The sequence below is a fragment of the Salvelinus namaycush genome, chromosome 1, assembly GCF_016432855.1.
Source record: "Salvelinus namaycush isolate Seneca chromosome 1, SaNama_1.0, whole genome shotgun sequence".
Taxonomy (NCBI): domain Eukaryota; kingdom Metazoa; phylum Chordata; class Actinopteri; order Salmoniformes; family Salmonidae; genus Salvelinus; species Salvelinus namaycush.
Genome location: NC_052307.1, coordinates 61664874 through 61681395, shown reverse-complemented (window position 1 = coordinate 61681395; position 16522 = coordinate 61664874). Strand labels below are relative to the sequence as shown.

Below are 16522 nucleotides of genomic sequence, written 5' to 3'. Positions count from 1 at the left end.
TTTTAACGCTAAAATGCTTGATTGCATTTCAAAGTACGAATGTATCGTATGCTGTGATGGCATGAACAAATGAATGATTGATTGATTCAGCAGCCTATACTGTATATTCAAATATAGGCCTAAGTAATTTACGCTATTAAGACTAAACAGGATGCGCTCTTTTGCCTTCAGCTCGATGGTGGATATACAAGCCTACTATACAAAGACCGCTAATGACAACGATATAACCTATTATTATAATGTTGACCATAATAATAATAACAATAAGGAGATCAATAAAAAGGAGGGTATAGAAGCAAGAGCTACGTGCATATTGTGTGTGACAAACAGGTGCTGTTAGATTACAGTATCATTTTTCTGCCTGTTTGGAACAGTGTAAACAACACTAAATAAATTAAGTAATACCAGTCTGTTCTAACAAAACAATGGTAAAGCCTTTATTAAAGTATAGCAAAGATTAAAAACAGCCGAACCGGTGAAATTGCTTTATCCAACATTTTTCTGTTGCATGTGGCTTGGTGCTCACGGAATCAGTATTCTATTAAACAAACACTCAAACAGGCAACAGAAGCAATATCTGTCTTATTTCTGTAGATATATATGGATGATTTTATAAAGAGGCACATTTAAGTTAGGCTATTGATTATAGACCTAATTAAGTTGGTTTCCCCTCAATTTTCTTAGACAATTAGGCTAAGGCAAGGGCTGTTTCCTCGTCTCTGCTGCTGCTGCCTCCGCCACCATTGTTTTCAATCCCAATATGCTGGTTAAATTTGCTTTTATGCACATAGGGAAAGGCGACCAATTCTACTGAAGATTGTTTCAGAACCGCGGACAGCGACCGTATCCAATGAGGGAGAAAGCGAATTTGTATTAAAATAATATTTGATTTATTAGTGTTGCACTATTTTTTTACATACTATAACCATACACAATTTCAGTATCATGTGTCAGAGTGATAGACGGTGCCATCCCCATGGCCTCTGCAATGAATTAGTCCACTGAGACAGGCGCGAATCCGACAGGTGTCTTGTGCACCATGAAGAAAAGAAAATTGCGACTGCTCGACTGAAGAAATCTTGGTCGACCAACAGCCTATCGATCAGACAATCAACCAGTCGACTAAATGGGGTCAGCCCTAGTTGACATGCTTAAGTACATGGTGTGTGTGCAGGTATCTGTACATACAGTATGTTCTGTGTTCTGATGGAGTGTGTTTGACATGTGCATCCTCTGCCCCACCCAGCCTAAGATCCTGCGCCCAGTGCTGCTCCCTGGTGAAGAGTTTGTGTCGGAGGGTCTTAGAGTGGTCCTGGACCCTGATGGCAGAGAGGAGGCTACGGGGGGAATGCTCGGGGGACCGCACATCCTGCCAGCAGAGGGAGCCCTCTTCCTCACCTCCTACCGCATCATATTCAAGGGCTCCCCACACGACCCACTAGGTAAATCATCCAGCTAGCATCTAATTATATCTGTCCCTCTTGAGATTACCCATAAGAAGTTGATAGTGCACTTTGGGATTCCCAATGTTGTGCACTATAAAGGGTATCATTTTGAGATTAAGCCTGTTTTGAATGTGTTGTGTGGATGAGATACATTAGCATAGAAGTGTATGTTGAGGTGTCCTGTGTGTGTGAGCAGTGGGGGAGCAGGCAGTGATCAGGAGCTTCCCAGTGTCCACCTTGACCAAAGAGAAGAAGATAAGTGTCCAGAACCAACTGCAGCAAAACATGCAGGAGGGACTGCAGCTCCGCTCGGCATCCTTCCAGGTAATACACACACACCTACTCCTGTTGATGTGGTTGATGATGAAGATACATTATTAAAGAGGTGATTATGATGCTTTGTGCTTTTCCATTATTGATTTCATAGTGGAGGGATCTGTCTCTGTTCGTGGATCTGTGAATCTGTCTCCGTTTGTTCGTACGTTGGTCACACGCGATATCTCAAACAGCCCTGGGTCAGTTTTGACATAACTTGGGTGAATGAAGCGTCTAGCCATAGAGATCTGACATTTACAAAATTACACTGATCGGCCCAAGGCGGGAACTGTAGTAATTAACTGAAATGTGTTGGTCACACGTGGCGCTGCATCATTCATGGGCGACGACATGTTTACTGTTCCCTTGTCTCTCATTAAGTACACAAAGTCCCATTTCTTAGATGCTAAATAGATGTTAACCTTTTATGGCTGCAGGCCGGTGTCGGGCTCAATATGACAACAGCCCGTCCAAGTGCAGGGCGCGAAATTCAAAAGATATTTTTTTGAAATATTTAACTTTCACACATTAACAAGTCCAATACAGCAAATGAAAGATAAACATCTTGTGAATCCAGCCAACATGTCCGATTTTTTAAATGTTTTACAGCGAAAACACCACGTATATTTATGTTAGCTCACCACCAAATAGAAAAAAGCACAGACATTTTTCACAGCACAGGTAGCATGCACAAAACCAACCAAACTAACCAAGAAACAACTTCATCAGATGACAGTCTTATAACATGTTATACAATAAATCTATGTTTTGTTCGACAAATGTGCATATTTGAGGTATAAATCATAGTTTTACATTGCAGCTACAATCGGAAATAGCACCGAAGCAGCTAGAACAATTACAGAGACCAAATTGAAATACCTAAATACTCATCATAAAACATTTATGAAAAATACATGGTGTACAGCAAATGAAAGACAAACATCTTGTGAATCCAGCCAATATTTCCGATTCTTTAAGTGTTTTACAGCGAAAACACAATATAGCATTATATTAGCTTACCACAATAGCCAAAAACACAACCCATTTATCAGCAGCAAAAGTTAGCGATCGCAAGAAAACAGCAAAAGATATATAATTTTTCACTAACCTGGACAAACTTCATCAGATGACAGTCCTATAACATCAGGTTATACAATACACGTATGTTTTGTTCGAAAATGTGCATATTTAGAGCTGAAATCCGTGGTTATACATTGTGAAAACTTAGCATCTTTTTCCCAGAATGTCCGGATATATTTCTGACACTCAACTATTCTGACCAAATAACTAATCATAAACGTTACTAAAAAATACTTGTTGTACAGCAAATGATAGATACACTAGTTCTTAATGCAATCGCCGTGTTAGAATTCTAAAAATAACTTCATTACGACATACAGCTTACGTTATAGCGACACAGCGACAAAACTCAAGGCGGAAAACACAACACATTTTCGACAGAAATAGGAAATATCATCATAAATGGGTCCTACTTTGGTTGAGCTTCCATCAGAATCTTGTACAAGTGGTCCTTTGTCCAGAACAATCGTTGTTTGGATTTAGAATGTCCTTTTTCCCTCTCGAATTTGCAAGCAAAACTTGCCAAGTGGCGCGAAGCTCTCCATCGTCAACAAACTCAGAGAACGGAACATGCCAAACGGAACATGACCGTTTGAAATGGGCACCTTTTATCCAAGCTACTCAATACTGCCCCTGCAGCCATAAGAAGTTAACATAGTATGTCCAAGTATGTGAGTGTTCTCTCCTTTTGCCCCAAACCATGTGTAAGATTGCCAGAACATGTACAACAGATACACAGAGAACCCAGAATTACTGATCAATTGTGACATTTGGAGAGATTAAAGGAATGCATATGCTACAGACTCTGCCCTATATCCAGCCTGATATCAATACATTTCTTGGAAGTTATATGAGTAACCTATGTTGAGTTTGATTTGAAAGAAAAAAAGGCAACCGTGCACATGTTTTTGGTCTTTCACAATTCATGTAGTGCTGTAAAGTTTTTATGGTTCATTCCTATCTTTTTAGTAACACAGACAATAAAACAGGCCTTTATGTGGGGAGGGGGTCACTTGGCCACTTGGCCTGGCTGGGCCTGTGTGTGCGCGTGTGTGTGTTAGCGAGCAAGAGTGTGTGTTACTAAGCCTGGCCAGAGGGCTGTGTCTAAGTCTGGGGTGCATTATCAGGCCTTTATTGAGAGCTGCAGGCTGCTGGGGATCCACAGGAAAGCAGGGGGGTGGCTAGGTCTCCTCTCCTCAGGCAGGAACTGGTGGGATGTTGGGGGTGGGATGGATGGGGAGAGGAGGGACTATCGGGTCAGGGCAGTCAATGAGAAGCGGACCTCACTCTGGAAAGACAGTCTGTGTGAAATATGTGTACATTCCGTACATTCTGTTTCCGATTTGCAATTAGTAGTATTTGCTTCCCTGCGAGGAAAAAACAACAACATGCGACTAGAAATATGTCATATTTTTGGGGCTTCACAGATGTGCATATCTGCCGAGACATTTTGATTTATGAATGCATTATTTTCCAGCCATTCCATGTAAGACCATATGTTTAATCTGGAGGCAATGAGCTCACAGGTTCCCTGATGCATCCTGTGTCCCCTCCAGTTGATCAAGGTGGCGTTTGACGAGGAGGTGAGCTCAGAGATGGTGGAGATCTTCAGGAAACACATCCAGAGGATCCGCTACCCTCAGTCCATCTTCAGCACATTCGCCTTCGCCGCAGGCCAGAACGCTCCCCAACTCATCCTTCCCAAACAGAAGGAGAGGAACACGGGTTTCAGGTCAGTCCCACCTCTGAGTAGCACACAGTGACGCACTCCAGTCAACTCGGCAATGTTCTGTTAAAGTTGTTTTGGAGGGCAAGTCCCATGATGTGTTTGAAAGGTTCCTGTAATACCTCCCACAACAGACACTGCCTGAAAGTGTTGAGTAATCTTCCTTATCTGACGCTGGAATCAGACATGATAAATGATGTTATGGTCTCCTCTTTATCCTCCTCCTCACAGGACGCTGTCCAAGACCATTGTGAAAGGAGCCAAGAGAGCTGGGATGATCACCATGGGCCGTCAGAGTCAGACCACGCTGAAGAAGAACGACAGAGGGAGTCGGATGACCTGGCACGAGGATGATGACATCTCAGGTAGGAGCAGACTGATGTTAAACTCCTACAAGGAAGAAGAGGGGGAGTTTTGACAAGCTGGTGTTTCCTGAACGGTCACCTGATCTTGTCTCTCTCTCTCTCTCTCTCTCTCTCTCTCTGTGTGTGGGGGGCTCTTTGTGTCTGTGTGTGTCTGTTCCAGTGTCAGATGAGGGTGAGCCACCCCCCAGCAGCACGTTGAGGGCATCAGAGAAATCCACCATGGAGCAGCTGGTGGAGCGGGCGTGTTTCCGTGACTACCAGCGGCTGGGCCTGGGCACCGTCACAGCCAGCTCCTCCCGCTCTAAGACAGGAGAGCAGTTCAGAGTAACTGCAGTCAACAGACTCTACTCCCTCTGCCGCAGGTACACACAACGCACATACACTTTGTCATGTCAGATAAGACGTTGGCGCTCTGAGCAATGTAGAAGAGGTGTATTCGATGTTAACTTATTGGTTGTATCAGATCAAACTGCCATCATAGGTGTCCCAGTAGTGGTCTCCATGCTGAATGGGATGATGGTGTGTGTAACCCACAGTTACCCAGGGCTCCTGGTGGTTCCCCAGTCAGTGCAGGACAGCAGCCTGCAGAAGGTGGCCCGTTGTTACAGACACAACCGCCTGCCAGTGGTGTGTTGGAAACACCCCCGCACCAAAGCTGTGCTGCTACGATCCGGAGGCTTCCATGGCAAAAGTGTGGTGGGACTCTTTAAGTCCCAGAACCAATCTTCAACAGGTACGGTACTCACACATACAGTACCAGTCAAAAGTTTGAACACATACTAATTTCAGGGTTTTTCTTTATTTTACTATTTTCTACATTGTAGAATTATAGTGAAGACATCAAGACTGTTAAATAACACATATGGAATCATGTACTAACCAAAAAAGTGTTAAACAAATCAAAATATATTTGAGATTCTTCAAAGTAGCCACCCTTTGCCTTGATGACAGCTTTGCACACTCTTGGCATTCTCTAAACCAGCTTCATGAGATAGTCACCTGGAATACATTTCAATTAACAGGTGAGCCTTGTTAAAAAATAATTTGTGGAATTTCTTTCCTTAATGTGTTTGAGCCAATCAGATGTGTTGTGACAAGTTAGGGCTATCTTTTGTATACCACCCCTAAGTCCATATTATCACAAGAACAGCTCAAATACGCAAAGAGAAACAACAGTCCATCATTACTTTAAGACATGAAGGTCAGTCAATGCGGAACATTTCAAGAACTTTGAAGGACACTCATAAGACGAAGAGATTTGCTTGGGCCAAGAAACATGAGCATTGAACATTAGACTGGTGGAAGGTCCAAATTTGATATTTTTGATTCCAACCGCCATGTCTTTGTGAGACGCAGAGTAGGTGAACGGATGTGTGGTTCCCACCGTGAAGCATGGAGGAGGAGGAGGTGTGGGGGTGCTTTGCTAGTGACACTGTGGGTGATTTATTTAGAATTCAGCATGGCTACCACAGCATTCTGCAGCGATACGCCATCCCATCTGGTTTGCGCTTAGTGGGACTGTCAACACACCTCCATTCTGTGTGAGGGCTATTTGACCAAGATGGAGAGTGTTGCATCGTATTACATGGCCTCCGCAATCACCCGACCTCAACCCAGTTGAGATGGTTTTTCGATGAGTTGGGCCGCAGAGTGAAGGAAAAGCAGCCAACAAGTGCTCAGCATATGTGGGAACTCCTTCAAGACTGTTGGAAAAGCATTCCTCATGAAGCTGGTTATATAAAATGGCGCCGGGGCAGAAGGCAGACGTTTTACGTTCCCCCAACCGATTGTTTTTTTTTTGTTTATCTGCATTGTTTGTAACTTATTTCTTTACTCTTTTTATACATAATGTTGCCGCTACCATCTGGGCTGCCTGCTGAGAAGTTGAAGGTGATCGAATATACCCCCACTTCCCTCAATTCTGCTAGCAAATGTGCAATCTTTGGACAATAAAATCGACGAGTTACGCTTAAGATTAAACTACCAACGGGACATTAAAAACTGGAACATCTTATGCGTCACGGAGTCGTTGATGAACAACGACAACATCAACATACTGCTGGCTGGTTATACGATGTACCGGCAGGATAGAACAGCGGCGTCTGGTAAGATGAGGGGCGGCGGTCTATGTGTTTCTGTAAACAACAGCTGGTGCACGATATCTAAGGAAGTCTCGAGCTATTGCTCACCTGAGTTAGTTTCTCATGATAAGCTGTAGACCACACTACCTACCGAGAGAGTTTTAATCTGTATTCTTTGTAGCTGTTTACATACCACCACAGTCAGAGGCTGGCACTAAGATAGCATTGAATGAGCTGTATTCTGCCATAAGCAAACAAGAAAACGCTCACCCAGGGGCGGCACTCCTGGTAGACTTTAATGCCGGGAAACTTAAATCAGTTTTACCAAATTTCTATCAGCATGTTAAATGTGCAACCAGAGGGAAAATAACTCTGGACCACCTGTACTCCATACACAGAGACGCATACAAAGCTCTCCCTCGCCCTCCATTTGGCAAATCTGACCATAATTCCATCCTCCTGATTCCTGCTTACAAGCAAAAATTAAAGCAGTGGTCAGATGAAGTGGTCAGTGGTCAGATGAAGTGGTCAGATGAAGCAGCTGCTAAGCTACAGTACTGTTTAGCTAGAACAGACTGAAATATGTTCCGGGATTCCTCCTATGGGATTGAGGAGTACACCACAGCGGTCATTGGCTTCATCAATAAGTGCATCGATGAATGACGTCGTCCCCACAGTAACTGTACATACACACCCCAGCCAGAAGCCATGGATTACAGGCAGCATCCGCCTGTACGAACCATCAAACAGGCAAAGCATCAATACAGGACTAAGATCGGGTCGTACTAGACCGGCTCTGACGCTCGTCGGATGTGGCAGGGCCTGCAAACCATTACAGAATACAAAAGGAAGCACAGCCGAGAGCTGCCCAATGACACCAGTCTACCAGACGAGCGAAACTACTTCTATGCTTGCTTCGAGGCAAATAACACTGAAACATGCATGAGAGCAGCAGCTGTTCCGGAAGATTGTGTGATCATGCTCTCGGCAGCCAATGTGTGTAAGACCTTTTAGACAGGTCAACATTCACAAGGCCGCAGGGCCAGACGGATTACCAGGACGTGTACTGCGAGCATGCGTTGACCAACTAGCAAGTGTCTTCACTGACATTGTCAACCTCTCCCTGTCCAAGTCTGTAATGCCAACATGTTTTAAGCAGACCACCATAGTGTCTGTGCCCAAGAACACTAAGGTAACCTGCCTAAATGACTACTGACCCGTAGCTTTCACGTCTTTAGCCATGAAGTGCTTTGTAATGCTAGTCATGGCTCACATCAACACCATCAGCCCACAAACCCTAGACCCGCTCCAATTTACATACCGCCCCAACAGATCCACAGATGATGCAGTCTCTATTGCACTCCACACTGCCCTTTCCCACCTGGACAAAAGGAACACCTATGTGAGAATGCTATTCATTGACTACAGCTCAGCATTCAACACCATAGTGCCCTCAAATCTCATCAATAAGCTAAGTACCCTGGGACTAAACACCTCCCTCTGCAACTGGATCCTGGACTTCCTGATGGACCAACCCCAGGTGGTAAGGGTAGGTAACAACACATCCGCCACGCTGATCCTCAACACAGGGGCCCCTCAGGGGTGCATGCTCAGCCCCCTCCCGTACTCCATGTTCACTCATGACTGCACGGCCAGGCACAACTCCAACACCATCATTCAATTTGCCAATGACACAACCTGATCACCGACAACAACGAGACAGCCTATAGGGAGGAGGTCAGAGACCTGGCCGCCCTCAACGTGATCAACACAAAGGAAATGATTGTGGACTACAGGAAAAGGAGGACCAAGCACGCCCCCATTCTCATCCACCGGGCTGCAGTGGAGCAGGTTGAGAGCTTCAAGTTCCTTGGTGTCCACATCACCAACAAACTAACATGGTCCAAGCACACCATGACACTCGTGACTCGGGCACGACAAAACCTATTCCCCCTCAGGAGACTGAAAAAAATTGGCATGGGTCCTCAGATCCTCAAAAGATTCTACAGCTGCACTATCGAGAGCATCCTGACTGGTTGCATCACTGCCTGGTATGGCAACTGCTCGGCCTCCGACCGCAAAGCACTAGAGGGTAGTGCGAACGTCCCAGTACATCACTGGGGCTAAGCTTCTTGCCATCCAGGACCTCTATACCAGGCAGTGTCAGAGGAAGGCCCTAAAAATTGTCAAAGATTCCAGCCACCCTAGTCATAGACTGTTCACTCCTCTATCGCACGGCAAGCGGTACCGGAGTGCCAAGTCTAGGTCCAAGAGGCTTCTAAACAGCTTCTACCAAGCCATAAGACTCCTGAACATCTAGTCAAATGGCTACCCGGACTATTTGCATTGCCTCCCCCTCTCCACACCACTGCCACTCTCTGTTGTCATCTATGCACAGTCACTTTAATTAACTCTACCTACATGTACACACTGCCTCAACTAACCGGTGCCCCCCTGTATATATATATATATATATATATATATATATATTTTTTTTTTTTTACTGCTACTCTTTAATTACTTGTTACTTTTTTCTCTTATTCTTATCTGTATTTTTTTAAATTGCGCTGGTTAGGGGCTCATATGTAAGCATTTCACTGTAAGGTCTATACCTGTTGTATTCGGCGCATGTGACTAGTAAAATTAGATTTTATTAGTTTGAGATTATGCCAAGAGTGTGCAAAGCTGTCATCAAGGCATAGGGTGGCTACTTTGAAGAATCTCAAATGTAAAATATATTTTGATTTGTTTAACACTTTTTTTGGTTACTACATGATTCCGTATGTGTTATTTCATAGTTTTGATGTCTTCACTATTATTGTACAACGTAGAAAAATCTAAAACCCTTGAATGAGTAGGTATGTCCAAACTTTTGACTGGTACTGTACATTACTTACGTACACCGTACGGAATTTAAAGGAAGTCATATTATAAAATTTAGGCCATTGATGTTGAATACTGTATGTCTAATGACTGGTGTCCTCTCCCTCTAGCCCCTGCCAACTCTTCTGATTTGTCCAGTAGTCTGGAGCAGGAGAAGTATCTTCAGGCCATCCTCAACTCCATCCCCGTCTACTTCAAACTGAACGGCAGTAACACTCTGTCCAACCGCTCTCTCATCGGCCTCTCACCAGGTACCCTTGCTCTGGGCTCTGCTCTGGGCTCTGCTCTGGGCTCTGCTCTGGGCTCTGCTCTGGGCTCTGCTCTGGGCTCTACTCTGTCCTGCTCTAGACTGGTGGTGTTCTTCCCACTCTGTCACTATTGTTTTTGTGTGTTTGTCCTTGTTCCTTCAGTGTTATTCTGCTGATTATCTTAGTAAGGTTTCCTCTGGGCCACTGCCTGTTATTTATGTTGTTTCCGTTGTGTGTGGAAGGAACTTCGGCACAATGTTGTGGTTATGTAAGAAGAACAGGACACCCAGGGGTCACCCTCCATCCATCTCCAGACTTCACCCCACTGCCGAGTGCCAGTCCAGAAGGCTGTGTGACCAGCACATACCCTACGCAAAGTCAGCGGGATTCTGTTTCCCATGTAACCACAATATATATTTAGTCTCTGGGAACTGGATCAAAACACACCCGGAATCAATGTCAGTTGCATCCATCTTCCAGTTTTAAGATCTACGTCTGCAGGGATCAAATAGTCTTAAAGGGGGAAATAGGATTCCCAAGGCTTGATAGCTTCAGACTTTCTGATTAAGCTAATTGGAACTTAATCAACGGGACACGATTGTCGGGTGTGAGCCCAAGGCTAAGGCCTAATTTGAAACACAGCAATCAGTGTTTTTCCCCCTAAATGTAGGTAATGCAACTCTCTGTTCGCTCACCTCATTTAACTCTTAAGTAATCCCTCCTTGTGTTATCATTTAAAAATCCGTACTAATCTCCCAGGTCTGTGTCCATTTTGTGACTTATCTGAGACGCACTGTGGGGTAGTTATGTTCTCAGATGCTGTGTCTGACAAATATAGATGGTTAGTCATCCAGGCATGGTTTTCATTCCCTGTCCTCTCTGGGTCTGTGTTACTGTGTTTGTCCTGGTTACAGCTGAATGGTGGTGTTATCCCCATTTCATGTCTGTGTGTCCTCTTCAGGCAGTGAAAGGAGGACGTCTAGAATACCAAAGATGGCCCCCGTCCATTTGGACATGCCCTTCTCCAACAGCTTTGCCAGAGGAGGTGAGTGCTGGTCCCACTTGTCACTTCCTCAAAGTCCAATATATCACACTGCAACCGCAGTCCTGGAAATATACTGGGCCTCTTTTGGTCTATGACTCAGCTTTGTTACCTAATTGTACCATGCCAGATACATGTGACCTAGTAGTCTGGTATGTCCAGTGAAGATGTGTCCTAGATTTTCTGGAAATTATAAGATGTCTGCTATTGGCATGCAGCTGTCTGCGTAATGGTTTATCTTCTCTGGAAGTTGAAGTGTATTGTTAGGTTAGTTGCCACTGTTCCTGTAATATTCAAACACAAGATTGCTACACCCGAAGATGACTTTCAAAGTCATTGCCAGCAGCATTAAGTGGATTTTGATTTGTCTTCTAAATAATCATCAAAGATTTCCAATAACATGGGGCTTCTGTGGGATTTGATCATCGTCTTTGTTTTTACTCAACACCATGGTCTACTATGTCATGCACGTTAACCTTTATTCTGTTCATCTCAAGACTGAATTGCAAATTAATATTTTCCTTTGGTATTCATATCTTTCTACCATTCAACCTTGTTGGTCTCTTAAGTTTGGAGCCTAGCTCCCCATGTCCTGGCCCCTTGCTGTAACCTCCCAGGTGACCTTATGACTGCGTGCCACACTATGTTGCCCCTACGGTTGGGGGATTGAGTGTGTGCTGGTATGTTATGTCCATCTGATGTTGTGATCTTTCTGTGCCCTTTTCCCCGTTACCCCGTACCCATTACCTACCAGTGCTTGGGTACAGGGATAAGCTATTCACTCACTCAAACCAAAAACCTGCCACTAAGGGGATAATCCAAAATCAAGGTATAGTGAAAATGTCTACTCTATTCAGATCTCTCCCCCCCTCTCTTCCTCCACCCCTCTTTATTAACATCTTTGTCTTGTTTCCTGGTTATTGATCCTACAGTGGTTCGTCCTTTAAAAGTTGCAGCGTACTGCAGCACAGCTTCCGTGGTGCCGCAGAATTCTATGGCACGTGCCAACCACTGGTACCATTAATGCTAGTTTGACCATCAGATGCTTTGAGAAGCATTTGATAGCCTTCAATAGTGGCTGTACTAGAGAATTTAAAACCTGGGTTTCCGTTAGGATGGAACGGAAAATATGGCGCTGTACAACGTGACGGTCGGGAGTAGGCTACAGTACTTGGCTATTTAGCTAAAGAATCCCCGTGTCGTGCGGACACGCGGGAGACTGGGGTTCAATTTCCACGACGGGGAGGAAGGAGTAGGCTGTCCTTGTAAATAAATAAGAATTTGTTCTTAACTGACTTGCCTAGTTAAATAAAGGTTACACTAAGAACATAATATTTCTAATTGTAGTCTAACCAATACCCAAACGGAGATTCAGTGAAAATAAAAATCTCATTGATTTATCAAGACCAGTCCCCATGCTTGTCTCAGAGCAGAGCGAAACGATGCTAAAATAGTTGGAGGCTATTGCTTGAAATCCTATTGCTTCTAACTTCAATGTGCTCTTTAAATAAATAAGCCCTACATCACTTTTAACATCACATTACTCAACACTAGTGAGACTCATGTCGCCTACGGTAGGCCTACAGTATATCGAAAAATATGACGTGACTCTCCAATAATTACATATAGAGGATTGGAGGATTCTAAATTAAAACCAAAAGCCGCCTCATGGGTCTCCCGGTGGCGGCCGTCACGGGTATCTGTAGCAACACATTTTGCATTGTGATGCGGTGACTTAGGCAGCTGCGCCACTGAGGAGGCCCCATCCACAAAGTATCAAAATACAGAGAGGTGTTGGTAAAGGTTTATTGTACTCCTAATAGCCCATAGTGGGCTATTATAATACTGTACATGATGTCCAGGTCAGGATAACTAAAACAGTTTTTAATAAATATCAGAAAGAATGTTGGTACTTATTTATTTTGATCCAAAGCCATGAATGAGTGAGTCACTGAACTTTATGTAGGCGCCCCTATATGACTGTGCCATCAACTTGATGATATATAACGTTATTTCGTTTTCAAAAAAAGGAAAGTGGGTGATTGAATAAAGGCCAAAATAATATGTGTAGTGTCCAAAACATTTATTTCTGTTTTTAGAGGGAGAGAAACGCTGGGCCAATTGTGCGGCGCCCTATGGGGCTCCCAATCATGGTCGGATGTGATACATAATATTTTTATTTTTTTTGCCGTGTTATTTGTTTTGTCTTTTCTGGTGGATTAAAATGAAATTGCAACCAATCACTGCCGGTTGTGATACAGCCAACCTTACTTAGAAATACATTTGACAATGGAATCCTCCCCCTACCCTCCTTCTAGTCAAGTCTATTGTCCAGCTACCTGCTAATAGCCATAATGGCGCTGTACAATGTGACCGTGTGTGTTTTAAAAGAGTATTTTCCAGTAAGCAACAATTTGTTACCTTCATTAGACAACTTTGTTCCAATATTTCTTTAATTCAGTGATATTTATTCCCATCGTAATTCCTTATGGATCCGTAATGAAATAAATATCGGCATTTTGAAAATCTTTTTTTTATCATTTTATTAACGAAAGCATAAATATGCCGTTATTAGTTACATTGTTTTAGTTTGAACGTGCAGACTGGCACTAAGAACAGCGGGAACATTTCCCTAGTCAGCACCATTATTAGTGCTACCCAGTGTGACGGGGTGGGGGTCCCACCCCCCCTTCCTCCTCCCTTCCCCATGGGCTAGGTCTGTCTTCTGTGCGCAGCTCTGCGGCCCATCGCATGCCCCCTACCCTAGTGCCTTGAACCTCGCGTGCTTTCAGTGGATACAGCTGGAGAACTGCAAGGCAATCCCGTTGTGTGCCACTCGGGAGCCATGACCAATATATATTGTCATGCTAATAACAGGGTTAATAATATATCTGTGAGAATATCCAAGGGGCTTTTATATAATTATAAATTAATAATAATCTTTGTTTAAAAAATACAATTTTGGAGATTTCAGTTTCAATTAACAGAAAATGAGCGAGGAAAAAGGCCATTCTTGAACATGGGGTGAGACATTGTTACTAATTTGTAAATAAAGACAGTTTGTTATTTAGAATTATTTATGTTTGTTTTTAGAGAGAGAGAAACCAAAAACCTACAATCATATCATGGGTCTCCCAGTTGAGGCCGGCACGGGTATTGAACCAGCATCTGTAGCAACACAGCTTGCACTGCTCTGCAGTGTCTTAGACCGTTGCGCCACTCAGGCGCTGTACAATGTGACCGGTCGGGAGTTGCCTTCACTACTACAGTAAGAGCAAAACAATCCTAACAAAATGAAATAATAAAAACCTTAGTAAGTTTTAGTGAGTAACACTGAAGTCGTGCACAATTATCAGTTTCTATTTAGGTTTGTCACCCTTTCATTGTCAGTTAGAGACACGGTAGGACCCAAAAGCATAATCAGTGCTCTAACTCCCCCTTGGCCTGGTCTGAAGCAATGAAGTGGTGACGCAGGGTACCGTACTAAACCACAAATTGCCTCTAAGTACCGCAGCATAATCACAAAACTTTTAGTGGAGCAACCACTGTATGTAACCCACGCTCATGCCTCTGTAACAGTTAAAAACGTATCCTGCGTCTGGTGTGCTCATCTCTCTTTTGAGTAATAGAGAGTATCTCTGTGGAGATTCATAGTATCACCCATCACTTCCTCTTTTGGCGCACTTGGGCAAGGCTGTGGTTCTTCTCTGCTGGAAAATAATCTGACTGTGGTCCACTTCAGGGTAAATGTGGTCCACTTGTCACTGAATGTGATGTCTCAGCAGTTGTGGATGTGGTCAGTCAGCAGTCTTGGCCCAATGTGAGGTACTATGGGCTCAGCTCAGTCATGACAGGCAGCTCGGGAATGAGGCCGCTGTGGCTTAACCTCTGCATTGTATTCAATTTGTGTCTAGCCGTCTTAAGGCGAGATAGGATTTAGAATGTAAGGTACCTGCCTATTGGTTGATGGTTTGATTGGTTGAGAGCTCACTCTAAATTGTTGTAATTGATATCCGGCAGTTTAATTGGACGACATACTCAATGCCAAAGCTGCTTAAACACTACATGTGGTGTCCTTTTCCTTATCTACCTACAGCCTGGCTCAGACAGGGCCCTTGAGGGCAGTAACAACAGCATAAGCAAAGTGGAGGAAGTATGGTTTATCACAAAGTTATATCATATACAGATCTGTATTGTAGTTATCTTGGTGGTCGTAGTTTGTCAAAGAGAAATGAGCATCCTTCAGTTTCTTCCCCTTGGATTAGTGAATGAATAGATCTGTGCCTGTAGATTTAGAGTCCAAATTCTATTCTTCAATTTATCAATGTGCTATAGTCTTTATGTCGCTATGTGCCGTTCTGTCATTATCATTCTGTTAACTGTTTCCCCGGTATGGTGGTCTCGGCTGTTTGTGCTTAACCAACCCCTCTCTGTGGTCATACATGTCAAACATAACGACGGAGGAGCGCATGAGTATTGAACCAGGCTAGTTAGCGCCTGTGCGTTCCAGCCCTCTACAGGCCTGCGGTGCCAACTCTAACTGTACATCTCTTTCTCTCTGTTGTTGCAGGTGTCTGGGCCAGCCTGCGTTCCAGCAGCCGCTTCAGCCAGCACCCTTCTGCAGCTGATGTTGGTGCCAGGCTGGCAGGAAAGGATTTGGCGCCCCCTGCGGGCAGCGAGAGCCTGCATGCCCAGCTCCTCAAACAGCAGGCTGCCCTCTACATTTTTGGAGAGAAGTCCCACCTCAGGGTAAGACGAGAGCTGGGTCCAAACTTTTAGGGGATGATGAGTCCATAGAGAGTGTGAGTGTGTGTGTGTGTGTGTGTGTGTGTGTGTGTGTGTGTGTGTGTGTGTGTGTGTGTGTGTGTGTGTGTGTGTGTTCAACGTAAAGCTTTGTTGTAATTGGGACCTTAAGTTAAAATTCTCAGTAGGGGTCTAGATAGACTGTGCCACAGAGTTATGGAGTATTTGTCTATGGGAGGGCTGGTACATTTTTACAGTGTACTGTGGAGTGGAATCAGGGCACTCCAGTCTAGAATGTGTAACCACTGTTTTGTTCCAGCAGACTACATTTCCAAACTGATAAGGGGACTCTTGATTGCAATTAATCAAAATGATGATTTATTATTAATACAGTCCCACATCTCTGATAATATTACTTTTGGACTGTTGTTGGAACGTTCTGCTCGTTTCAGTGACTTGTTCGAGTGGAGCAATGTGTCTGTGTGAATGTGAAATTGATATTCTTTTCCTTGGCTAGAAGAGATTATAAATAAATGTGAGCGAGGTGGAGTCGCCAGCTGTGCGGGTGGCTGTGATTGGCCAGTGGCCACATTG

The 16522-nt window shown here is 44.0% G+C and overlaps 1 protein-coding gene across 1 annotated transcript in view; it reads left to right on the top strand.

Moving 5' to 3' along the window:
- The window catches only part of LOC120046664 (myotubularin-related protein 13-like), a 160579-nt gene that overhangs the window by 132946 nt on the left and 11111 nt on the right, over positions 1–16522 (top strand). Inside the window, exons 22-30 of the mRNA XM_038992064.1 lie at positions 1247–1442; positions 1642–1769; positions 4397–4572; positions 4798–4931; positions 5092–5293; positions 5468–5664; positions 10006–10146; positions 11105–11188; positions 15756–15934. Of these exons, the coding sequence (XP_038847992.1) occupies positions 1247–1442; positions 1642–1769; positions 4397–4572; positions 4798–4931; positions 5092–5293; positions 5468–5664; positions 10006–10146; positions 11105–11188; positions 15756–15934 (1437 nt within the window). The remainder of the gene's footprint in view (positions 1–1246; positions 1443–1641; positions 1770–4396; positions 4573–4797; positions 4932–5091; positions 5294–5467; positions 5665–10005; positions 10147–11104; positions 11189–15755; positions 15935–16522) is intronic.